The sequence below is a fragment of the Diabrotica virgifera genome, chromosome 10 (genome assembly GCF_917563875.1).
Source record: "Diabrotica virgifera virgifera chromosome 10, PGI_DIABVI_V3a".
NCBI classification, from domain to species: domain Eukaryota; kingdom Metazoa; phylum Arthropoda; class Insecta; order Coleoptera; family Chrysomelidae; genus Diabrotica; species Diabrotica virgifera.
In genome coordinates, this window is record NC_065452.1 from 121,938,726 (window position 1) to 121,966,247 (window position 27,522).

At 33.8% G+C, this 27,522-nt stretch overlaps 1 protein-coding gene across 1 annotated transcript in view; it reads left to right on the forward strand.

The window, feature by feature from the left end:
* LOC114333024 (membrane-associated guanylate kinase, WW and PDZ domain-containing protein 2) overlaps positions 1-25,921 on the forward strand; it is a 30,480-nt gene extending 4,559 nt beyond the window's left edge. The window contains exons 2-4 of the mRNA XM_050663344.1: positions 19,661-21,260; positions 23,324-23,699; positions 23,760-25,921. Of these exons, the coding sequence (XP_050519301.1) occupies positions 19,661-21,260; positions 23,324-23,699; positions 23,760-23,935 (2,152 nt within the window). The 3' untranslated portion in view covers positions 23,936-25,921. The remainder of the gene's footprint in view (positions 1-19,660; positions 21,261-23,323; positions 23,700-23,759) is intronic.
* Positions 25,922-27,522: the final 1,601 nt, after the last annotated feature.

A 27,522-nucleotide genomic window follows, 5' to 3' on the forward strand; every position in this document is an offset into this window, starting at 1 on the left:
ACGAAAAGGAGTACGGGGATCATTTTAACGGCATATTTTATTGCTATTTAATTGCTCTTGATTGGTATATTAACCAAACCCAAAAAACTACCCCATCATCCCCTAGCGTAAAATTCACCCCCAAAAAGATGATGAAAATCGAAAATTCAACCCCAAGGAATTAATTGCTAATTTATTGCTAATTTATTACGGAAAGAAAAAATTTATTGCTGTAGCCGTTTCCGAGAAACAGTGGGTGCTGCTAGCTTTACGGTAAAGCTAGCAGCACCCACTCTATATCTCGGCAATGAAAAGGAGTACGGGGATAATTTTAACGGCATATTTTATTGCTATTTAATTGCTCTTGATTGGTATATTAACCAAACCCAAAAAACTACCCCATCATCCCCTAGCGTAAAACTCACCCCCAAAAAGATGATGAAAATCGAAAATTCAACCCCAAGGAATTAATTGCTAATTTATTGCTAATTTATTACGGAAAGAAAAAATTTATTGCTGTAGCCGTTTCCGAGAAACAGTGGGTGCTGCTAGCTTTACGGTAAAGCTAGCAGTACCCACTCTATATCTCGGCACTGAAAAGGAGTACAGGGATAATTTTAACGGCATATTTTATTGCTATTTAATTGCTCTTGATTGGTATATTAACCAATCCTAAACATCTACCCCATCATCCCCTAGCGCGAAACTCACCCCCGAAAAAATTATGAAAATCGAAAATTCAACCCCAAGGAATTAATTACTAATTTATTGCTAATTTAATACGAAAAGAAAAAATTTATTGCTGTAGCCGTTTCCGAGAAACAGTGGGTGCTGCTAGCTTTACGGTAAAGCTAGCAGCACCCACCCTATATCTCGACAATGAAAAGGAATACAGGGCCCATTTTAAAGGCATATTTTATTGCTAATTAATTGCTCTTGATTGATATATTAACCAATCTCTAAAAACTACCCCATCATCCCCTAGCGGGAAACTCAACCCCGAAAAAATTATGAAAATCGAAAATTCGACCCCAAGGAATTAATTACTAATTTATTGCTAATTTATTACAAAAAGAAAAAATTTATTGCTGTAGCCATTTCCGAGAAACAGTGGGTGCTGCTAGCTTTACGGTTAAAGCTATATCTCAGCAAGAAAAATGGGTACAGGGTCCATCTTGGCGACCAATTTTATTGCTAATTATTTTTAATAATTCTGTCAAAATTCCGTCCTGTCAATTCTGTAAATATTCTGGACGCTACCGGAGAAGCCCCTGGAACGAAAATAATAAACAAAAACCAAAAGTGGTCAACGAAAACACCATGGTTTACACTAGAGGTTAAATAAAACTGTCACCAAAAAAAGAAAGCTTTCCTAAAATATAGGTCAGAAAAAACGAATGAATCATATGAAAACTATAAAAGAGTAAGAACTGAAACTCATCAATTGGTAAGAAAAACAATAACAGATTATACTGGGAAAGATTCACAAAAGGACTAGAGATGGATTTCTATGGACAACAGAAACAAGGCGCTTCATAAGACAACAAAGAAGCGAAATGAAAGAACTAGTTGAAATAGAACACATAAAAGAGGATACGTGGGTGGCCTTCCTGACAGAAATTTTTAAAAAAGAAAACGAAAAATCTTTACCAGAAACACCAAATAAAATCAAATACCAAATGAACTCTTATAATATGGTGGTGTACAACAACTACAACTTCTTATTCATAAAATAATCGCCACGAACAGAATACCAGATGAATGGAGAAGAGCGATCATGCTGAGGTTCTTCAAGAAAGGAGATAAGAAGGACCCCAATAACTATCGAGCAATAAATCTTTTAAATACAACACTCAAATTGACAACAAGAATTATAGCGACAAAGATAAACGAACGAATAACTCTGCAAGAGGAGCAGCAAGGATTTCGGACAGGAAGATCATAATGCACGGATATGTCTGTAAACCTGTATTGCCCCAGTTCCCAATATATCTTTTCATAACTGTAGCAGTTAGTGCTAGGTTTGTTCTAGTTTGTTCTGTAATTTTGAAGTTTGTTCTAAAAAAATAAAAGAGTTATTCAATATACAATATGGCGCTCCAAGTTTACGTAAAGTTGTATTGCCCATATAGAATCCAAACGATTAGAGAAAATCTGAATAAACCACAAGTTAGTGCTAGGTTTGTTCTGCATTTTTGCCAAAGCGTGCAATTTGTTCTGTATAAACAAAAAAGATATACAAGATATAATGTGGCGCTCCAAGTTTACGTAAAGCTGTATTGCCCATATAGAATCCAAACGATTAGAGAAAATCTGAATAAACCACAAGTTAATGCTAGGTTTGTTCTGCATTTTAGCCAAAGAGTGTAATTTGTTCTGCATAAACAAAAAAGATATACAAGATATAATGTGGCGCTCCAAGTTTACGTAAAGCTGTACTGCCCATATAGAATCAAAACGATCAGAGAAAATCTGAATAAACGATAAGTGCTAGGTTTGTTCTGCATTTTTGCCAAAGCGTGTAATTTTTTCTGCATAAACAAAAAAGATATACAAGATATAATGTGGCGCTCCAAGTTTGCGTAAAGCTGTACTGCCCATATAGAATCAAAACGATCAGAGAAAATCTGAATAAACCACAAGTTAGTGCTAGATTTGTTCTGCATTTTTGCCAAAGCGTGTAATTTGTTCTGCATAAACAAAAAAGATATACAAGATATAATGTGGCGCTCCAAGTTTACGTAAAGCTGTATTGCCCATATAGAATCCAAACGATTAGAGAAAATCTGAATAAACCACAAGTTAGTGCTAGGTTTTTTCTGCATTTTTGCCAAAGAGTGTAATTTGTTCTGCATAAACAAAAAAGATATACAAGATATAATGTGGCGCTCCAAGTTTACGTAAAGCTGTACTGCCCATATAAAATCAAAACGATCAGAGAAAATCTGAATAAACCACAAGTTAGTGCTAGGTTTGTTCTGCATTTTTACCAAAGCGTGTAATATGTTCTGCATAAACAAAAAAGTTATACAAGATATACATATGTATAATGTTTCGCTACAATTTTGCGTAAAGCAGTACTGTCCCATATTATAGAATTAAAACCATTGAAGACATTTTGAATATACAATATACGTCATTCCACGAATATACGACTGTTTTGGATTATCGAGACAACGAATATTTTATTGTGCAACATAAGCAGTACGAAAGTAAATTGCTCTAATAATTATTTCAATAAGCAACAATGTAATTTGCAATTTAGTTTTGTTCTTCATATTTTGCACAGTAAAATATTCGTTGTTAAGATAATCCAAAACAGTCGTATATTCGTGAAATGGATAAACCTAAATAGACCATATTATAATAAGTTAGTGCTGGGTTTGTTCTGCATTTCTGTCAAAGCGTGAAATTTGCGCAAAAACAGTTACACAAGATATTATGCGTTGCTCCAATTCTACCTAAATGTACTGCCCCATAATATAAAATCCAAAAAAAAATTGAATAGGCTAACTTTGTTATAAAGCTCATTCACAATAATTCTAAGAATTGACTTATGCAGAATTTAAGAGTAACCCGCTGATAAAGTCGAAGCAATAAAGGGATTTCACGTAAATATAAGTATTGAAATGGGCCGGCTTAAGAAATTTTATATTTCATTTGGTATTAACTTAACATTACATATTATTTATTTTAAATAAATATCTAGATAAATAAGGGAAAAATACAGAAACTGATAGAGTATTAGAATTAATTAATTATTATATTTTTCTGTGTGGATTCTTTATTAAATATATCCCAATTTTGAAAGTAATTAACAATTTTTGTTATGTTATAGGTATTTTCCTAAGAAGTGCGGAAAGTAATACTTTTCTGCACGCGATTGCGCGAAGCGGAGTTCGGCAATCAGTCGAGTGCGGAAAATAGACTTTCCGCAAGAGTTAGGAACAATATTTTTTCAACGAGCGTTTAAAAAATGACCAAATCTTAATCAATTAATTGGGTCTATTGAATAAAAAGAAGCATTTTCTTTTACTTCCTTGTATTTAAGTATTTACTTAACGGTAATTGAATAAAGCATTAAAGAAATGACTTTATTCAATTAGTATTAAGTAAATACTTAAATACTTGTAAGTAAAAGCAAATACTTCTTTTTATTCAATAGACCCATTGAATTAATTGCACATTCTGAACAAATGCACCTGCTAGGTTTGTTCAAACAAATGCAGAAAGTCATACTTTTCAGCACGCGACTGCAGTTTGCCGAACGACGCGAAGCGGGAGTTCGGCAAGCAGTCGAGTGCGGAAAAGAGACTTTCTGCAAGTGTTAGGAACAATATTTTTTCTACGAGTCTTTAAAAAATGACCAAATCTTAATCAACTAATTTAATTAATATGAAAATACATACACAAATTAATTCTTTAACAAGGTTGTCAAAACCAAAGTTTCAGCATAATTGGTTAGCATGACGACGATCTTGGTTTCCATGACGACGATTCAAAACCACTGTTATTGTCTACTGATTTGACTTACGAATATTATGTCAAAATTATTTTATTTCATCGAATTCTCGCGTTAATTTCATTAAAACATAAACACAATAAGATATATTTGAAATAAATTAGTAAATAATATCTATATATTAGTTTATTGCATGTATTATAATTACTTTAAGGCCATATTAACATATCTAAATTAACACGCGTGCGGAAAAGTAAAACGCGTGCGGAAAAGTAAAGCGCGTGCGGAAAAGTAAAACGCGTGCGGAAAAGTAAAACGTGTGCGGAAAAGTAAAACGGGTGCGGAAAAGTAACACGCGTGCGGAAAAGTAAAACTTTCTAAACTAAAATGCGTGCGCGAAAGTAGACATTTTTGCACGCTCGTAGAAAAAATAAATTGCAAGTGAAATAATAAAATAGTGAAATGAAAATTAAAATACAGACCGGACCTGATTCCGAACCACAAAGCGTGTTTAATTTCAGCTCCGATATACTCGCAATTTTATACCAGTATTTTCACAATAGTAAATTAACAAAAGTGATATACCTGTTCAATAAAGTTAGAGTTATAAGAAGACCCAAAAACGTGAGTAGAAGAACATTAATTAGATTGAAATAATATATTTATTTGGAAATCTATCTATATAAAATCTTCATATCAACACTACACCGGACTGGTTTTTTATTAACAATTAAAACCAGGGCCGTACTTGAATATGTTTATAATAAATCGTTCAAGTAAAATTAAATGATGAATAATACTTTATCAACAATGGAAACTCCTACCACTTCTCAAAACACTCCAATGTACTCTACTATTGCATCTCAACAAACTACTCCAAAATTACCAGTGAAAGAACAAGCCATCATCTTCAGTTCAATTAATGGCGCAAAATTGCAAGATTATCTTTTGCAACTAGGACCACTCGTCCAACCAAAAAATATTATTTATTCATCAAGAATCTCTAATAACCGAGTATGCGTTTATCTTTCAAGTAAAGCTGTAGTTGATGACTTTCTAAATAAAGCAGGATCCATAAAAATAAATAATGAAGTACTTCTAGCACGTAGATTAGTCACTCCATCGGAACGTCTTCTCTTATCTAATGTTCATCCAACAATACCGCAGGAAATGTTAATTAATATTCTCCAGAACCTAGGCTTGAAATTAATATCACCAATAACATGTTTGAGAATTGGAGCTACAAATCCTGAATATAGCCACATACTCAGTTTTAGGCGTCAAGTATACATAGAACCCCTAGATAATATAACCATACCTGATTTTGTCATGGTTAATCATGATAATGTTAGCTACAAAATATTTTTGTCCAACGACCAATCGCTTTGTTTCAAATGCAAACAAAATGGCCATCTTGCCTCACAATGCTCATCAGAAACCTCTTCCCTAATCAATTCTAATATGCCAAATACTATTCCAACTTTTAATCCACCTCACAGTATCACCTCGCAGATTCCCACAACAGATAACCAAACAAATAATTCATCAAGTCCTCTTCTTCCAATAAATTCTATGGAGGTGTCAAATATATCCCTTTCAACAACAGAAACATCAACATCAACCAAAAGACATTTATCAGAAACCCCATCTCCAACAGAAGAACCAGCATCTAATATATTTAACGAAGCATGTAATAAAAGTAGTCCTATGTCCAAAAAATAAGAGCCGACAACAATTCTGAACCCGAAAAAAACATAATACCACCCACTAAAGACTCACCCCAAAAACAACAGATACAAGTTGATCAGAAATTACAAAATCAAATTCACACAATATCCAAGGAAACAATAGAAACCGAAGAAGCTGCTAAAAGATTTATCAATAAACATTCAAAATCATATGTCTTAAATTACGATGAATTTCGGGAGTTACTAAATGAGACATGCGGAGCTAAAGATGTCTATAATATTGTTAAGGATTATATACCAGATTTACCATTACTTATTAAAATGCTTGTAGACACTCATCCTCATTTTACTGACTCAAAATTAAAAAATCGAATCACACGACTACGCAAAAAGCTAGAAAGACTATTACAACATGAAGTATCTGAACTCGATAGTGATTCATGTGCTTCAACTAAACAATAAATTACTTTCAATAGTATATTACAATGGAATTTAAATGGGTATTACACCCATTTAACAATGTTACAGCTTCTTATCTCAGAATATGCACCAGATTTTATTTCGTTACAAGAAACTCACTTCAAAAATAACTCAACACACAACCTGAAAGGTTACACAGGATTTTGCACCAATCCACCCAATCAGAACTACGCTAGTGGAGGAGTAGCTCTATATATAAAGTCAAATATACCTGTTCAAAATATAAACCTCACAACTAATATCGAAGCAGTTGCTGTAACAATACTTGCCCCTCTAAAGTTAAATATTTGCAGCATTTATGTTCCACCAGACAAGACTCTGACTAAACCCGAACTACTTAATCTTCTCCAACAAATTCCTTCCCCTCGAATAATCACGGGAGATTTTAATTGCCATAATATTACATGGGGATCAAATAAAACAACAACGAGGGGAAATATGTTAGAAAACGTTTTGAACACTATGAACTTATGCCTACTTAACGACGGCTCGCCAACAAGATTAAATATGGCTACGGGAACTTCTTCCGCCATTGATCTCTCCATATGTGAATCCTCATTGATCACCCAACTAGACTGGACAGCATTAAAAGATTTATATAGTAGCGACCACTTCCCAATCTTAATAAAGCACACAGTAAATTTAAACACAAATACAATACCAACTCAAAAATGGAAATTAAAAAAGGCAAATTGGATTGAATTTGAGAGAATTGTATCAAACAGAATGGATCAGATTAAAATTTCAGACTCCATTGATGACACACTTAGGAGCTTCAATCAGCTTATACTGGATGCGGCTAATATAACCATAGGTAAATCTCAACTTAAAAAAAAACGCAAACCAGTTCCCTGGTGGAATTCACAATGTGAAGCCGCTATTAAATTAAGTAAAACAATTTGGAACCGCTACAAAAAATACAAAAATATTGATCTATTAACAGAGTAAAAAAACGTAGAGCTGAAGCAAGAAGAATAATTTAAAAAAGCAAACAAGAATCATGGCAGACATACATATCTAGCATAAACAGTAGTACAAATATATCATCAGTTTGGAAAAAAGTTAAAAAAATAACAGGGCAGCATACCTACCAACAAATTGTGAGCCTGCAAAAAGAAAAAACGCTACTAACTGAGCCACAGGATATAGTAAATGAACTGGCTGATACCTATCAAAAATTCTCATCCAACCAAAGTTACAGTAACGAGTTCCTAACATACAAACAAGAGGAGGAGGCAGTACCTATTACAATTTCCGACGAATTTAACGCTATTAATATACCTCTCAGTTATGGGGAATTTGAAGATGCACTTAATAGCATAAAAGACACTGCACCAGGTCCAGATGACATACCAATACAATTCATTAAAAAACTTCCCATGGAAGCAAAAGAGTTTCTGGTCCAAATTTTCAATATGATTTGGGAACAAAAATCATTTCCAAAAATCTGGAAAAATGCCATTGTTATTCCTATTATTAAAGCAAATAAAGATAAATTACACCCAGAATCATATCGTCCTATATCATTAACGTGTTCCTCATGTAAACTTATGGAAAAAATAGTCAACAGAAGATTAATGTGGAACCTGGAACGCAATGATCAACTGATTATCGAACAAGCTGGCTTTAGACCAGGCAGATCTACAAACGACAACATTATCGATCTGGAAAACGCTATTCACGAAGCTTTTAAAAATAACCAAAAATGTATGGCGATTTACTTTGACATAACTAAAGCATTTGATACAGTATGGAAACACCGTATATTGAGCATTCTAAACAAATTTGGATATCAAGGAAATATTTTAGCCTATATAAACAATTTTTTAACTCAAAGAACATTTCAAGTCCGAGCGAATGGTGCTATATCCTATCTTAGAGAACAACAAAACGGAATCCCACAAGGATCAGTCATCAGCCCTACTCTGTTTTTAATAGCAATAAACGATATAGTAAAAATCATGGCGAAACCTGTTCAGGCACAACTATATGCTGACGATCTGATTATTTACATCAAAGGAAAAAACGTAAATCATATGGCGTCAATATTACAGGAACACTTAAATAAACTAGTAAATTGGTCCTTAAACACCGGTTTTAGTTTTTGTTGTAATAAAACAAAATGTATATTTTCAAAAAAAACGTATCGAGGATAAACCAAATCTCACGCTTGAGAATCAAAATCTTTCCTATACAAACGAAATAAAATTCCTAGGAATGATATTTGATCAACAGTTAAATTGGAAAAGTCATATTCAGCAGTTAGTTCTTTCATGTCGAAATGGTCTTAACTTGTTAAAGTATCTAGCTCACAGGACTTGGGGTGCCGAAGGTAAAACACTGCTCATGCTATATAGATCCTTAATTCGCTCTAAGATTGACTACGGATGTGTCGCATATGCATCTGCCAGCAAAACAACGTTGAAACCTTTGGATACGCTACATAACACCTCCCTAAGGATTATACTTGGAGCATACAGAACAACTCCGATAAATAGCATACAAGCTGAAATAGGCGAACCCACTCTAATGCTTCGTAGACAGGTGTTAACCTTTAATTACGCTTCTAACATAAATGTACATAAAAGAATTTCAATAAATAACATTTTAGATCCATCCATGACCAATGACTCTTCAAAGTTCAATCTCCCTTATTCTCGCAGAATCCACCATGCAATGAAGCTACTTAACTGGCAGGAATTTCCACCCTTATATCAATACAAAGAAATATCTTCATCTCCACCTTGGACTGTAAAAATTCCAACAGTCAATTGCAGTCTATTACAATTCCAAAAAAAATAGCACTAACCCTAATCTCATCTTACAACACTTCAGAGATCTAATTAACTCTCATTCCGATTACACAGTATACTATACAGACGCGTCTAAAACTGAAAATGGAGTCGGAGTGGCATTTGTTAACAATACAGAGACTCACAAACATAAAATTCCAGATACTGCAACTGTATTAACTGGGGAACTTTATGCGATCTACCAAGCAATACTACATGCAAATGCGAACAAGATGAAGAAGATATTAATCGTCACAGATTCTATGTCATCACTACACGTAATAAGGAAAATTTACACGCAGCATCCAATAGCTTTACTAATAAAGGAAGAACTACATAAATTGCATACTGAAGATTTAAGAATCAAGTTTCTCTGGGTCCCATCACATGTTGGAGTAGCAGGCAATGAAGCAGCAGACCGAAATGCCAAAGAAGCCATAAATGATAACAGTATTCCAATGTCGCTTCAATCTGTAAGTATGGATCTAAAAAGCTACTTCATAAAACATATTTTCGAAAATTGGAACAGTAAATGGAAATCCACATCATCAAAGCTTCAGGAGATAAAAAACAACGTTGGACCATGGCAACCACCCGAGGTATCTAGACGAAAGCAAACAATTATTTCCCGTTTACGACTTGGACATACCCAATTTTCTCATGAATATTTGCTGAAAAAAGAAGAACCTCCAATTTGTGATGAGTGCGGGTCACCCCTTACAGCAGCGTTTCTCAACCTTTTACCCTTTGCGACCCAATCTTCCATAATTATTTTCACCGCGCCCCCCCTCGTTCAATAATTTTGACAAAAAAACAGTAAAATCTTACTTTTTAGTATTGAGTGCTCTTTATGATTATAACTCCTATTCAAGTTCATGTGTATTTGATTTTTTATTTTGTCAGAATTTTGTTTTGCTTTGATTTTAGTAAATTAGTTAATGATGGTGTATTTTTTATGTGCTCACGCCCCCCATTACTAAAAGCGCGCCCCATAGGGGGGCGCGCCCCACAGGTTGAGAATCGCTGCCTTACAGTGAAACATGTGCTAGTGGAAAAGTGTGAAAAGTTCAATAGCCATAGAATTAAATACCATTTAGCTAACAATCTTAAAGATATTTTAGACTATAACAACACTAATAAACTATTTCTGTTTCTAAAAGACTGCAACTTACTAAACAAAGTGTAATTAACTGTTACTATCCCGCTAATAACCTTCTTAGGTTGAAGCGGATTGTAAATAAAAAAAAAAAAATTAAAATAAATTAATGTAATAGGTATTATTAGATATTATATTCCATGTAAGAGAAGAAAGTGAATATTACAATAATTTTATAATCAGAAATACGACAATAACCAACAATTATTGACGAAACCGTAGTTTGTGACAAGAGTGTTCATTTTATTTCATAGAAAAATATTATGCAGGGTGGTTTATTGTATTCGCCCCGGTCTCTGTATTACGGGAAACGACTTGATATTTAAAAAAAATTCTTCATAGAAATATACAGGCCCAATGTGAATTATGCAGGGTGCTCCAAAAAAATAGTAGTATAATCAAAGTTATATTTTTTCTTATGGAACACCCTATATCAGATAACATTTTTGAATTTTTCTTAAAAAATAAGCTGTACTTTTATAAGGGTTCTTCATACCTAAGTACAAGGTGTTTTGATTTATTTCGATTTTTATAAAAAAAAATTATATAAAGGTTTTAGAAAAAAGTAAACATTTATGAATCTAAAAATCGGTGACAAATTTTTTCTTGGATCTTAATAATATACTACTCAGCGTATTTAAATAGATATTTATGGTAGCAAAATTTTGTACAGGGTGGTCAGAATATTATATTGTTCTATTAACAAATTCAAGCTATAATAACGCATTTATTTTAAATTAAACGCCCTACATTTTATTAGTTTATCGTATGGAAAATTTACTTAGCTTTTAATCTTTTTAAGGGTTCCTATACCTATCTTTGTACATGGTGGTTAGAATTTTAGATTGTTCTATTAACAAATACAAGCTGTAATAACCTACTTATTTTAAATGAAACACCCTAGGGATTTATAGATTGTTCGTATATCTCAGAATTTAAGACGTTTAGGGCATCTTAAATAAAGTTTTCTTCTTAAAATAAACCCAAACAAACGCCCCCTTTAAATATTTTACCATACTTTTGAAACGGTGTGTATATAAAGATTACAGTGGAACCTCGATACGTCGGATTAATCGAGAATGCGGGCAATCCGGGTTATCGAAAATCCGTGTTAGCCGTAGAATATAGTAAAAATTAATCAAATACGGTATCCTTAGAGATAAGCTCCATTATAATTGCAAAATCATGAAATACATTATGCACAGTACATGTGAATTACGTACAGTTATATACAGTATTGTTCATTCCTTGTGGTAGGGGAGCCCAAGCGGGGATTTTTGCAGTTACTCGAGCGCGTCAGATTATTACATGGGGAGAAACCTGGTACCCTGCAGATGTACCTCTACCATATATTGGCTCTTAACACAGGGGAGTTCGTTAAGGGGGGCCCGAAAAAAAAATCTATCCTTAAAAAAACTCGAAATTGTCAGATTAAGATAAGGTAAGTTAAGTACATGCAAAAGAGTGTATATTTAAAAAATCTGACGATTTGAGCCTGGCGTAAGGAAATGGGTGAGTCCCAAAGTTTCACAAGAAAAAAGCGAGTATTTAGCGAAATGAATGACAGATCGAAAAACTAAAAAATATGTGCCCAATATTTTTTAAAAATCTATCGAATGATACCAAACACGTCTTCCCGCGGAGAGGGGTGGGGGGTAAATTTAATATTTTAAATACGAATCCCGCGATATTTCGCGAAATGAACATCAGATCGAAAAACTGTAAAATACACTTATTCAATATTTTTGAAAAATCTATCGAATGGTACCAAACACGACCCCCCATGGATGTGGGGTGGGGGGTTACTTTAAAATCTTAAATAGGAGCCCTCATTTTTTTTGCAGATTTGGATTCCTTACGTAAAAATAAGTAACTTTTATTCGAAACATTTTTTTGAATTATGGACAGATGGCGTTATAATCGGAAAAAACGATTGTTGGAAATGGAAAATTAAATTAAAAAATGGCAAGCGCCCACTAAAATGGAAAACTTTACTTAACTTTTTTTGGTTTTAGGACCTACTCTTCACAACCCAATAGGTCCCCAAAGCGCTCGAGTGACTGCACATTTAGCATACTTTGCTCCAAAAATTTCAGTCAGTTTCGGTTGTCAATATTACGTTTTTATTGTTGAAATGTTTGTCTGATGAAAATCGGTCCCGGTTAGCCGGACTTCCGGGTTATCGGAGGCCGACTTAACGGGGTTCCACTGTACCATTTATTTTTTTATTTCTTTATTATTTATTTAATTTTAATATTATATTTTTTATATAATATTAAATATTTCGAGTATCTTATATGGTCGCCTAAGTGCACATTCAGAAATTGGAGAATATAAAATTGGTTTAACCCTTAAATGCATGATTTTTTTTGTTGATGTTACATATCAAAAAAAGGCCTTTAGCGGAAGCTTAGAAATGATGAAAAAATAATAAAAAAAATTAAGTTTAATTTTAAACACTTGTTTTTGACAATAGCAAGTTTGTTGCCAAAATTCTACATTGTGCATACAAGGTCAAGTAAGGATATAAAATCTACATTGTTAATTTACATGAAAATTATAAAAACAATTAAGTATTATTTCTATTGAAACACAGTGCCACACCACATTTCTGACATTTTGTATGTGTAAACCCTTTGATAAAGTTCGCCATGAAAAAATGCTACATATTCTCAAAACTACCGGTCTGGACGGTAGGGACATTAGAATAATCGCAAATTTGTATTGGGTGGCCAGGCTGAATGTGTTAGGGTTGCGAATCAGTGCTCTGAAGAAGTAAAAATCAAGCGTGCAGTTCGACAAGGCTGTATATTGTCACCAATGTTGTTTAATCTTTACGCTGAAACAATCTTAAATGGAAAACGCAAAAGAGGGAATACTCATTAATGGTATGCTTATGAACAATATCAGATACGCAGATGACACCTTGTTGCTGACTGGATCAATTGAACATCTTCAAGCGTTATTGAAACGAATGGTGGCATTCTGCGCTATATATGGACTCAAACTCAACGCAAGAAAAACAAAGTTTATGGTTATTAGTAAACAGGCAGCCGTAAATAATAATAACTACTTATAACGTAACAATCGGTAATGACTCAATTGAACGAGTAAGTAATATTGTATATCTGGGTACTCATATTAATGAAAGCTGGAACCCTAGTACAGATTATTTGATCTGATGATAATATTATGTTCCTACAGTTGACTTGGAAGCCGGTCCTGACATCTTGGGTAATTCTGAAAACTATACAACAATAGAGTAGGTATTATATTTACAAGGGATTATTCAGCTTTACAACTGTTATTAAAATAACTTTTATAATGAGACACTAAATTTCTGGATACAGATAAATTTTTCCGTAAGCGTTATAATAACAAAATGAAAACTGAAATAATGAGAAATTTCAAATACAGCAGCAATACATGATTTTTTTCAGCATAAATAAAAAATCGGTTTATCAATAGCACACAGTATTTGTCAAGGAAGGGAATCAAGAATTTGTAAAATGCATTAAATGTAACCATATCTATGTGTTCCGTTTGTGGAAGAGACATTAATTGTTACTACGTTTTCAAGCAATTTTTTTGCTCCCATTCATGTTTTTGTCTTGAAAATTGTACATTAGTCGAGTTAACCGACATTCCAGCAACAGTTAGTTAAGTACCTTAAAAAACAAAACATACCAAATTAAAGGCATTGTGTAACAAAAATAAGAAAACTTCTGTTGGAGTGAAAGTAAAAAGAAAGATATACTCCAACAGAAGTAAGGAAAAAAAAGAAGAAAAGAAAAGACTAAGGTAACTAGTTGGGGCCTCTTATGAAAATAAAAATGAAGGGGCTTCAGCGGTTGAGCCGAAGTAGGAAAAATAAAAAAATACTACTTTGCAGTAGTACTGAAGAAAGGGGAATTAGAAGGGATAATAAGTAGACGTGGGAAGAGACAGAGGCAAACTGAATAGAGTTGGCTAGCTATAGATGCAAGAGAGCAACTTGACACTCAAGGATGGATACGGCTCGTTTGCATGCCTGTCGAAGAACAGTAGCTCTATGTAGATAGTAATAATGACTAAAATATGAAATAATAAAATAAGAATAATGTACTGAAGAGGAATGAAGATGAATAATTTCTAAAGACGAACAAGATAAATAAATCTAACAAATCATGGGCGCCATGAAAATGATCTTCGATCATTCTCCCAGGTATCTTATACTGCTGTCAGATATTAAATATATCAAACCTGTAATAATGAACATAAAGGAATAATGAAAATAAATGATATACAAAATAAATAAACATATTTATTAAAAATAACTACCAGATTTTTAACAATCTCTGAGTTAAGCAAGTTCATATTATGCTGTGACTCTAAAATGACATAAGTTATACAAGAAGATATATATATTTTAAAGATAACAACAATAATGTTATCTGTTACAAACTTAAATATAAGTACCTCTTACTAACATATAGGGTACAAAATTACATAAATCTTCTACCAAATGGTTATAGTACGCCTGCTACGTACAACTAAAGGAAACCGACGAAGATGAAAATAATACAAATAAATAGGCCCAAGCCTCACTAAGAGAAAATACAATACTGAATAAAGCAAAATTAAATATACAAATGAATAAACGTTATAGAAGTGAAGTTAAGAAAAATACCGACAAAATGACCTAAATTAACCGAGCAAATGCAATGAAATAAAGTAACGACGAAGTAACCGAACAAACGAAATAAAGCGAATAAATACAATATTTGGGAAACAAGCAAGTAATGTTACAAAATAAATTTACCCGAATTACATAAACCAATATCAAAGCAATAATAAAGTATTAAAAACCTAATTTTCTCTAGGCTTATTCCTGTGCACAAGAAGTTACCGTAGATACAAAGTTTGGGAACCAAATAATCTAATATACAAATACATATGTCAAAAAAAAACAGAGGTAACCTAAATCTGGAAAAAAAACATAGTGTATTTAACAGATAGTCTGAAATATAAAAAAAACCAATAGTTACTAAAACTCCTCACTAAATGTTCCCAAACGAGGTTGCGGTTGCATCCTAGAAAATGAGCATCACTATGATGCACCTCCATGCCCCCCCGTAGGCCCAGGTGGCAGGACGAAAAGGAGCTGGAATGTCCCCCAAAAAGCTTGTTCCCAAAACATACTCCCAGTTTGACTTGGCGGTAGCTGCAATAAGGTCAAGGTGGCTTCCCTAGGTAGTCAAGGTGGGTACGACATCACATGAGGGTTAGTTTTCTTCCAAATGGCGGTTAATTTTTTATTCCTCTTCCACTGATGGTACTCCCATCCTTACTCCAGGAAACAAGTGGTGGTAACTTTTTACTATACTTCCAAACTTAGTTGAAATAAAAATTAATTTCGAAGAAATTAACCGCCATTTACGGTACTAACCACCAACACCAACCTGTCAACCTCGCAGCCACCGGCCAAGTGCCTCTCATTCCTCCCACAGTCAGCGAGGAAAACGTCAAACTCTCACGGAACACGAATTAAACGACAAGGAACGGTTCAACAACTATGTTCCGTACAGTGTGACGTCACATGAGAAGTCCTTTACGATAAATTAAAGAATTTAAATGGGAGGTCAAGAGAAAATAATTATTTTTTTAAAAATAATTACAGCGCTAAAAATGATAATATAACGGGTGGACCGTTACAATTGTTGAGTTTGTTCCTCCTGAAAACGAAATAACAATTGGACATTATATTTCCCACTGCCGACGAAATAACAATAAATGGGAAATTTACGATGATCTTAAAACTTCGGTGGGGTCAAACAAGACAAAAAGCAAATCTTTTGTTTTATTCTTGATTATAGACTATTTTTTCTAACAAGTTTTCTTCAAATGATCAGTGCTATACGAGTCCCGAATCATATCGTTTCCATAAACGTTTGTGGGGCACTACAGTTTTAGGCAAAATTGTAACGCAACATTATATCTTGTATAACCTATTTTTTTTATGCAGAACATATTACACGCTTTGGCAAAAATGCAGAACAAACCTAGCACTAACTTGTGGTTTATTCAGATTTTCTCTAATCGTTTGGATTCTATATGGGCAGTACAGCTTTACGCAAACTTGGAGCGCCACATTATATCTTGTATATCTTTTTTGTTTATGCAGAAAAAATTACACGCTTTGGCAAAAATGCAGAACAAACCTAGCACTGGTTTATTCAGATTTTCTCTAATCGTTTGGATTCTATATGGGCAATACAGCTTTACGTAAACTTGGGGCGCCACATTATATCTTATATATATTTTTTGTTTATACAGAAACGGCTACAGCAATAATTTTTTTCTTTTCGTAATAAATTAGCAATAAATTAGTAATTAATTCCTTGGGTTGAATTTTCGATTTTCATAATTTTTTCGGGGGTGAGTTTCGCGCTAGGGGATGATGGGGTAGTTTTCGAGATTGGTTAATATATCAATCAAGAGCAATTAATTAGCAACAAAATATGTCGTTGAAATGGGCCCTGTGCCCCTTTTCATTATCAAGATATAGGGTGGGTGCTGCTGGCTTTACCGTAAAGCTAGCAGCACCCACTGTTTCTCGGAAACGGCTACAGCAATAATTTTTTTCTTTCCGTAATAAATTAGCAATTAATTCCTTGGGATTGAATTTTCGATTTTCATCATCTTTTTGGGGGTGAGTTTTACGCTACGGGATGATGGGGTAGTTTTTTGGGTTTGGTTAATATACCAATCAAGAGCAATTAAATAGCAATAAAATATGCCGTTAAAATGATCCCCGTACTCCTTTTCATTGCCGAGATATAGAGTGGGTGCTGCTAGCTTTACCGTAAAGCTAGCAGCACCCACTGTTTCTCGGAAACGGCTACAGCAATAAATTTTTTCTTTCCGTAATAAATTAGCAATAAATTAGCAATTAATTCCTCGGGGTTGAATTTTCGATTTTCATCATCTTTTTGGGGGTGAGTTTTACGCTAGGGGATGATGGGGTAGTTTTTTGGGTTTGGTTAATATACCAATCAAGAGCAATTAAATAGCAATAAAATATGCCGTTAAAATGATCCCCGTACTCCTTTTCATTGCCGAGATATACAGTGGGTGCTGCTAGCTTTACCGTAAAGCTAGCAGCACCCACTGTTTCTCGGAAACGGCTACAGCAATAAATTTTTTCTTTCCGTAATTAATTAGCAATAAATTAGCAATTAATTCCTTGGGGTTGAATTTTCGATTTTCATCATCTTTTTGGGGGTGAGTTTTACGCTAGGGGATGATGGGGTAGCTTTTCAGGATTGGTTAATATACCAATCAAGAGCAATTAAATAGCAATAAAATATGCCGTTAAAATGATCCCTGTACTCCTTTTCATTGCCGAGATATAGAGTGGGTGCTGCTAGCTTTACCGTAAAGCTAGCAGCACCCACTGTTTCTCGGAAACGGCTACAGCAATAAATTTTTTCTTTCCGTAATTAATTAGCAATAAATTAGCAATTAATTCCTTGGGGTTGAATTTTCGATTTTCATCATCTTTTTGGGGGTGAGTTTTACGCTAGGGGATGATGGGGTAGCTTTTCAGGATTGGTTAATATACCAACCAAGAGCAATTAAATAGCAATAAAATATGCCGTTAAAATGATCCCCGTACTCCTTTTTATTGCCGAGATATAGAGTGTGTGCTGCTAGCTTTACCGTAAAGCTAGCAGCACCCACTGTTTCTCGGAAACGGCTACAGCAATAAATTTTTTCTTTCCGTAATAAATTAGCAATAAATTAGCAATTCATTCCTTGGGGTTGAATTTTCGATTTTCATCATCTTTTTGGGGGTGAGTTTTACGCTAGGGGATGATGGGGTAGTTTTTTGGGTTTGGTTAATATACCAATCAAGAGCAATTAAATAGCAATAAAATATGCCGTTAAAATGATCCCCGTACTCCTTTTCATTGCCGAGATATAGAGTGGGTGCTGCTAGCTTTACCGTAAAGCTAGCAGCACCCACTGTTTCTCGGAAACGGCTACAGCAATAAATTTTTTCTTTCCGTAATTAATTAGCAATAAATTAGCAATTAATTCCTTGGGGTTGACTTTTCGATTTTCATCATCTTTTTGGGGGTGAGTTTTACGCTAGGGGATGATGGGGTAGCTTTTCAGGATTGGTTACTATACCAATCAAGAGCAATTAAATAGCAATAAAATATGCCGTTAAAATGATCCCTGTACTCCTTTTCATTGCCGAGATATAGAGTGGGTGCTGCTAGCTTTACCGTAAAGCTAGCAGCACCCACTGTTTCTCGGAAACGGCTACAGCAATAAATTTTTCCTTTGCGTAATAAATTAGCAATAAATTAGCAATAAAATATAGTCTTAGTCTGAATTTGGTCTTATGAAGTGGTGCTGCTGACTTTACCGACATATAAAATTAGGCTGGTGTGACCTCATCATTTGATGAAAAACACTTTCCACACATGAATTTTTTTGGTATTGAAACAGAAGTCACTAGGGGCCAAATCTGATGAATACAGTAGATGCTCCAACAATTCAAACTTTATTTCATGGATTTTAGCCATTGTTAAAATGCTCATATATGACACAGTGCATTGTCCTGATGAAAAAGGATATTTTTCTTCTGCAAACTGGGTCTCTTTTCACTAATTTTTTCTTTCGGCTGTTCTAAAATGTTACAATAATATCCAGAACACATCCCAAAAAATTGATGCTAACACTTTCTTGGCCATTTTCTGGGCACAAACTCGTTTCAGAGCCAAAAACCAGGTTCACACCACTCTTTAGCCTCTTGTTTTGTTTCAGGATCAAGGTTATAGACCCAAATCTCCTATATAGTGATGAATTTAAAAGCAAAATCCACTTTATTCTTTTGGAAACACCCTAAATGTGTGTTGCTTACACTGCCCAGTGCCCAATGAGATGCCTAGGGCTTCTGCTAAATCTCTTTTAGTCACTTGACAATTTGCTGTTACTATTTTAAGTAGAAAAATATGCTGCTCCTTATTCTAACTCAATAAAAAATTGTGTTAACTGCAGTTTTTATTGAAGATAATATTTATGTTAATAAGTGGTATATAATTTTTTATAGCCATTCTACTGGTACATCACACTGGCTAGATCCAAGACTATCAAAGTTTCAAAAGAAAACATTAGAAGACTGTTTGGATGATGAGTTGCCCTATGGTTGGGAAAAAATTAGTGATCCCCATTATGGCACCTATTTTATAGATCATGTTAATAGAAGAACTCAGTATGAGAACCCTGTTATACAAGCAAAGAGGGCAGCTTCCCAGGCATCTGCTAGAGTTAGCAGAACATCATTTACAAAAGATCCATCCGAGCTTTGTGGGCAGCGTTTTAAAACTTCACTGGTGAAATCCTCTCGAGGTTTAGGTTTTACTATTGTAGGAGGAGATGATGGGATTGATGAATTTCTTCAAATAAAGTCTGTGGTGCCTAAAGGACCAGCATGGTTGGATGGGCATCTACAAACAGGAGATGTAATAGTCTATGTTAATGATACTTGCGTTTTGGGTTACACTCACAATCAGATTGTTAGATTATTTCAGTGTATAAGTGTGGGTTCCACAGTGGCTTTGGAGGTTTGTAGAGGGTATCCCTTACCATTTGATCCAAATGATCCCAACACAGAAGTAGTAACTACTATAGCTGTAGATACACATATACAGCCTGTATCAAACGAAAAATGTTTAGTAGATACTAATTATAATTTTGTAGAGGGGGAAGAAGTGTCACCTAATGATAAGACTATTTTAGATACTAGTAATGATATAGATGATCTCTTAAAGGGTATGGGAAATATTAGTGTAGGTAGAATAGATGTTAAAGTAAAAATAGTTAAAGGACATTTAGGCTTTGGATTTACAATAGCTGATAGTGCATGTGGACAACGAGTTAAAAAAATTCTCGACCATCAACGTTGTAAAAACCTACAAGAAGGTGATATACTAGTAGAAATAAATGATATACCTTTGCAAAATATGTCACATGATGAAGTAGTCCAAGTCCTAAAAAACTGCCCCTACAATAGTGAAGCTCTAATATATGTTCAAAGAGGATGTTCAACAAAAACACCAACTATTAGATATAAGTCTAGGAAGTTAGATATTCGCTTTAACGGTAAAGATTTTAGTAGTGCTTATAGAAGTAAAACACCCACAGCTGACATATATAGTACTCAACCCAGGGAAGTTTTGCCCAGTAGACCTAAGACTCCATTAGTAGATACGAGAGGTTTATCCAAAACTTCTGTTAAAGATATTAATTCGAATTCAAATAATGATATATTTAAACGTGATTATGACAATATTACCCCTGACAGATCTCGATTACGTTTGTCTTTGATAGATAATCATGAAGATGACGTAGATTTACTTGTGGAAGACCAAAATAAATCTATGGGAGAATGCTCAGCTCAATTAGATAACAAGTTTAGTTTGTATAATCCAATTCCTCATAGATACGATTGCTCCTGTGCATATTGCTCAAATCTTAGACCCAGTATTGTGGAACCCCTAGATACATATGAAAATGCCAAAAAGTTCAACGGAAATGAATGGTGGTATCCGTCACATAATGTTGAATATCTTACTACTGCCGTTACATTAAACAGACAGGAAACTGGGTTTGGTTTCAGGATTATAGGAGGAATCGAAGATAAATCTCAAGTAAGTGCTTTTTTTATTACTTGTTTTGCAATGTTAGTATTCTATACAGTCTTATATGAGTTTTTTGAGACACGTTTGTTAGCTAAGTACTTTGATAGACCATAATAACACCTGTTTGCAATTATTATTTGCCTTTTTATTTCCTCTGATATGTTATTATTGGGGTTAACCGATGTATCTAGATATATGGACTCTTTGATTGCTTCGAAGTTTTGGTCATTGACAATTAGATCTGTGTCAATATTTCCAGCTCTTAAGTTTGTGGTCTTCTTCTTTGTAAATGTGTATTCTCGTAGCGCTACAACCCGGGGTGGATTTTGGCTGACTGCACAACTCGCTTCCAGCTTGAATGGTCATCCATGATTGTTGAGTCAGTAGGTTGCCCCATTGTTCTTAAATATGACCATATGTTAGGGCGTGGACATCGTGCACATCCTAATGTGCATTAATTGCACATTAGGATGTGCAATTGACAAAATTGACAAAAAGCATTTCTATCTCTCTTACATATCTATGTATATTAAACTGTTGCGCTCTTTTGAGAATTTGTCTTATTGTGAAGATTTTGTTAATAGTTAAACTTCCATTTCTGAAACCTGCCTAATATCTTCCTAAGAACGCTTCGATATAAGGCTTCAATCTCTCATGGTTCTTGATGTGACCCATCTCTAAAGGATGAATCTTTTCGTTAAAATATTGGTGTTTAATTAGGTTTGTTCCAACACGACCGAAAACCGTCACGAAACGGTAACGCTCCTGCGCAGTAAACAAAATCCGTTCCAACAAAAATATGATCGTCATTGGATCGTCCTTCCCACTATTCCAAGTCAAGTCATTTATTCATGTTAATATACAAAAGTACTTACATATGTCAAAAAATAGTGTGCAACTTTGGTTCTCAGATATAAAATACAAATATAAAAACACAAGGCATAATATGAAATAATACATACATCAATTAAGACAAACACTTTCTGGGTTCCTAAGAATAAACAAAGTACAATTCACAACCCAGTTCCAAACATTAAAGTTAAAATTTAAAAATTCATCACTGCTGTAAAATGCTTGACTTATGAGAAAATTCTTTAGTTGTTTTCTAAATTGTAAAATTGGCAATTCAGTAATTTCAGTAGGCAACTTGTAGAATGTTACACCATAAGAGTTTGGTCCGTCTCTACTTCTTTGGAGCATGGTGTAGGGCAGTATTAAGGCATGCTTATTTCTGGTTTCATATCGGTGTACATTCTCATGTCTTTGATGACAATCTATATTTTGTTTCACATGAACAAGACTCTCTAGAATAAATAGCGAAGGCAGAGTTAGTATGTGCAGTGCAACAAATGCTTGCCGACATTCTTTCTGATAGGACAGGCTAGCAATTATCCTTACTATTCTTCTCTGAATACGAAAGACATCTTTGGCTCCAACACTGTGACCCCATGCCAAAATTTCATAGCTGATGTGTGAATGACACAGTGCAAAATAGGCCTGTTGTAAAGTGAACTGAGATACACACTCAGAAAGTCTTCTAATCAGAAAATTTGCAGTTCCTAACTTAGCAACAAGGGACCGTGTATGAGCCAACAAGAATTGTGATCATTTGGTGACAGTTTCGTGATGATCATTTCAGTAATAATCAGGCAAATGCATGTGCTGGTTGGACTGACTTGCGCACTAGGATTTAATTCTTTAAATTTTTTGAGCCTTGCAAATTTTGAGCCTTTTTGCAAATCGAAAGCGGGAATCGTGATCGACTAAAAGCACACAAGCTGTCACCAACAAAAATGACTAATGATAATGATAGATAAATCAGTTGTCAGTCAGATAACCGTTCCAACATCGGTTTCCAAATTACCGTCATGGGACGATAACTGGGCGATACAATTACGAACATGCGCACAACAAACAGTACAAGTAGTTTCGTGACGGTTTCTGGACCGTCCAAAAGTTCATGTTGGAACAAACCTATGTATTTCACATATTTATATATTTGTTTGGTGAACAAACATAGTAAAATTTGATATTGGTTTTTTGGCATTTATATTATGTAATTACTATTTTAGGTTGCTGTGGGACACATAGTACCAGGTGGTGCAGCTGATGGAGATGGAAGAATACAATCTGGAGATGAAATAGTCAGTGTGGAAGGCTATTCAGTGATAAAAGCTTCTCATCGCCAAGTAGTCCAACTAATAAATGCTGCAGCAGCTAGAGGACAGGTTAGCCTTATCCTTAGAAGACGTATTAACCCCCAAATACCGATTAATACAGGATACTGGTCTCCTGAAAACCACTCGCAGCTACCGGCCGTTAATATGACTTTGATGCCTACTAGTTCACACCTTGCTTCTACATACGAGATTACTGTGCAGAGAACTGAGAATGAAGGTTTTGGTTTTGTAATTATATCATCAGCAAACAAAATCGGATCTACAATTGGTATGTTTTAGTATATAATGTACAATCAGTACTTATTAAAATCACTATTTTGTGCTCTAGGTCGGCTCATTGAGGACAGCCCAGCTGAACGATGTGGAAGATTGAGAATTGGGGACTACATAGTAGCTGTAAACCATATAGATATTATGCATTTAAGTCACGGCGATATTGTAAATTTAATCAAAGAGTCTGGTCTCTCAGTCACATTAACAATTGCTTCAAATCCAGATCTTTGATTAATATATGCAGGTATTTCACGCAAAATTAACGTTTTTATTTACAAAATGCGGAAAACCGTGTATATTGTGAAGTATATACAAATGGTTTTAACGATCAATTAATTTTAATGTATAAAATTGTTGCTAAACACTTGTAATGACAATTAATTAGTGTGTATTATAAACAAAATGAACGTAATTGTTTAACAGTCACTGTAAATACCATGTAAAAACATTCGAAACCTGTATTATTATTTGTAATTTGGATACCGCAGTCCTACTATATCTTCTCCAATGATTTTTATGACTTTTTCTCAATTTGACATCGTAAAATTCCTGTTTTTCTCATATCTTTTTTGTTGTCGTGTTAATTCCCATTTAATAAATGAATTGCATTTACTGTGCTATTACTTTTGTCTTTTTTAACGGTCTAGATTTTTTATTTATATTGTAGTTTTCTGTGATTTTAATAGGTCCCTAAATTACTTACTGCAGCTAAAACGTAAAGGCTATAGCGGGATAAGATGATAAAAAAAATCTTCACTCAGCTAGATTCTTATTTGGGATTGGGTACTCGAAAGTATGTATTTAAAAACCTGCTTGCCAAATTTTTAGCTCTCTAGGTGGCCCAGGGGTCCCCTATCGCAAAAAAATGTGTTTTTTTTTTTCGAGAAAAAGAAAAATTTTCTGAGCGATCCGTTGCTTTAAACTTAAACAATCTGAAAAAATTCATAAACATACATTTTCTTATCCATCTAATCAAACATTCTGATTTTTTTCAGCTTTTTTGGATCAAAATTAAGCTCAGAAAAAATATTTGAATTTTTCAAAAAAAAATTAGGTTATGTACGTAATTTTTGGCAAACTTCCAAATAATTATTTTTCGTGTATTTTTTTCTGATCTTTTGAATGGCGGGGTTAAGGGGCTATCCTAATGTAAAAGTACGAAATTCATATACTTTTTTGGGAATTTCTAAAATAAAAAGTAGTATACCAATTATTTTGAAAATTTGCATGAGCATTTATCATAAAAAGAAGTATATGTAAAACAATTTTCATAAAAAAATGTTGAAAATTAAACAATTTATGCGCCATCTACAAGCACCATGAAAATAAAAACATAGGTACACTGCTGCATTGATTGGGACTAGTAGAGATCCTGAAAAATAAAATTTCAAAGTGATTATCGAAATATAAGTTACTTCCTATACCATCAACTAGGTTTTTGGAAAAATATTAAAATTTGGAAAAATGACGAAGTGTCGAAAATGTTTTTTAAAACTAGCTAAAACATTTTCAGTTTCAAAAACCACCAAATTGACATCATTCATCCGATCAAAAAACCCGTAGTTGATGGTATAGAAAATAACTCATATTTCAATAATAACTTTGAAATTTTATGTTTCAGGATCTGTATTAGTCGCAATCTCTGCAGCAGTGCAGCTTTGTTTTCATTTTGACGGTGCCAGTAGATGGCGCATAAACCGTTTAATTTTCAATATTTTTTTATAGAAATTGTTTTACATGTACTTACTTCCGTTTATAGTAAATGCTCATGCAAATTTTCAAAATAATTGGTACAGTACTTCTAACAATAAAACACTGAAAACGTTTGTTTTCTATACTTCCACAAAATTTATTATAACTAAGTGACTACAGCTGTTTCGGCGGAGTGCCTTTCTCAAGTGATATAGTTTACAATGTGTTTGCCTTTTTATTTGCCTGTTTGTCTCGAGTTGGTCATTCAGAATTATATCTGTATTTTTCAGTTTATTAATTTCCATAGATTCTAAAAAAGATAGCTTAAGGCCTTTATTTTGAATATGTAGAATTTGAAACTCTTCATTGAAAGAATGATTATGATCTAGAAGGTGAAGTGCGTATGTAGAAGTGTCTGTTTTTCTATTGTTGAATGCCCTTTTGTGTTCTGCTATCCGTTTGTCAAAAGTTCTGCCAGTTTGACCGATGTACGTTTTCGGACAGTCACCACAAGTTAGTTTGTACACACCACTCTGTAGTTGCTTTCTCTTTCGGCTTTTATTGTTCTTAATATATTTGCTTAAGTTGTTGTTAGTTCTGAAGGCTGGTGTTATTCCTTTATTTTTTATGTATTTGGCTATCTTTGTTGTTATCTTGCCAGTATATGTGAGAGAGCAGAAGGTACTGGGTTCTTTCTGTGGTGGTGGATACACTAATTTCAGGGCTTTCTTATGGAGTTTTTGGTTTAAAATTTTGTTAACTGTTTGTTCGTTATAGCCGTTGTTTACTGCTATTTGTTTAATGATGTTTAGTTCTATCTCGAAGTTATTTTTTGTCATGGGAATTTCTGTCAGTCTATGTATCATGCTATGGTAGGCTGCTAATTTGTGTTGTGTAGGATGGGATGATGAATTGTGTATAGTTGTGTCAGTATGGGTAGGTTTATGATATACGGAGAACTCATGTTTGTTGTGTAGTCTGGAAATCGTTACATCTAGAAAGTTTATGGAGTTATTCTGTTCTGTTTCTATTGTAAACTCAATATTATTATGAAGTGAATTAATATATGATAGAAATTGGTCAAGTTGTCTGTTAGTACCTGTAAAGCATACTAGTATATCATCCACGTATCTCCACCAATATAAGAACTGTTTAAATACGGGATGTTTAGAAATTGTTGTTTCAAGTTGGTTCATAAATATATCTGATAGCAATGGGCTTAGAGGATTACCCATAATAAGTCCTGCACTGTTGTTTGTGTATATTTGATTATTGAATTCAAAATAGTCTTGATTTATGCAAATTTCAAGAAGGTGTAAAATTTCAGATGCAATGATCGGATTTGTACTATTATGGTCTAAAAGATTTTTAACTAAAACAAAAGTTTCTGTAGGAGGAACACTAGGAAAAAGATTTTTTACGTCAAATGAAATTAGTCTGGAGTTGTTGGGCAATTGAAAATGTTGTATTTTATTAACTAGTTCTAGTGTATTTTTTACGGTGAATTTAGGTGAAAATTTAGTGTATTCTGTAATAATATCTGACAGTTTTTTTGAAAGTTTATATGACGGAGCTGTATAAAAAGAAACTACAGGTCTTATTGGGTGGTCAGGTTTGTGTAGTTTAATAAAAGAGTATAATTTAGGAGGTTGTGGGTTCATAATATTAAGGTATTTCTGTTCTGTTGGATTTAGTATTGATTTTGAATTTTCAATGGCTAGTTTAATTTGTTTTCGGTATTTTTCTGTGGGGTCTTTGTTTAGTTTTATACTGTTTTGGTTAGTTAAAAATTCTATTGTTTTGTTATTATAGTCTCGTTTGTCGATAGCAATAGTAGTGTTACCTTTGTCTGCTTTTGTAAATATTATGTCATGTTTTATTAATTTATTTTTAATTGAAACGGCTATTTGGTTTTCTTTGAAACAGGAATTATTAGTTTCACTACATACATCAGTAATAGATTTTGAAATGATGCTTTTTTCTATGTTTTTGGCAGTTTTGGTTAACGCTACTTCACATTCTACACCTAAATATTCTAAATTTTTTTGATTATTATGTTGAGGCAAGTTGTGTTTGAATCCTTTCTCTAAAAGTTCTATTTCACTATTATTGAATTTAGTATCTGT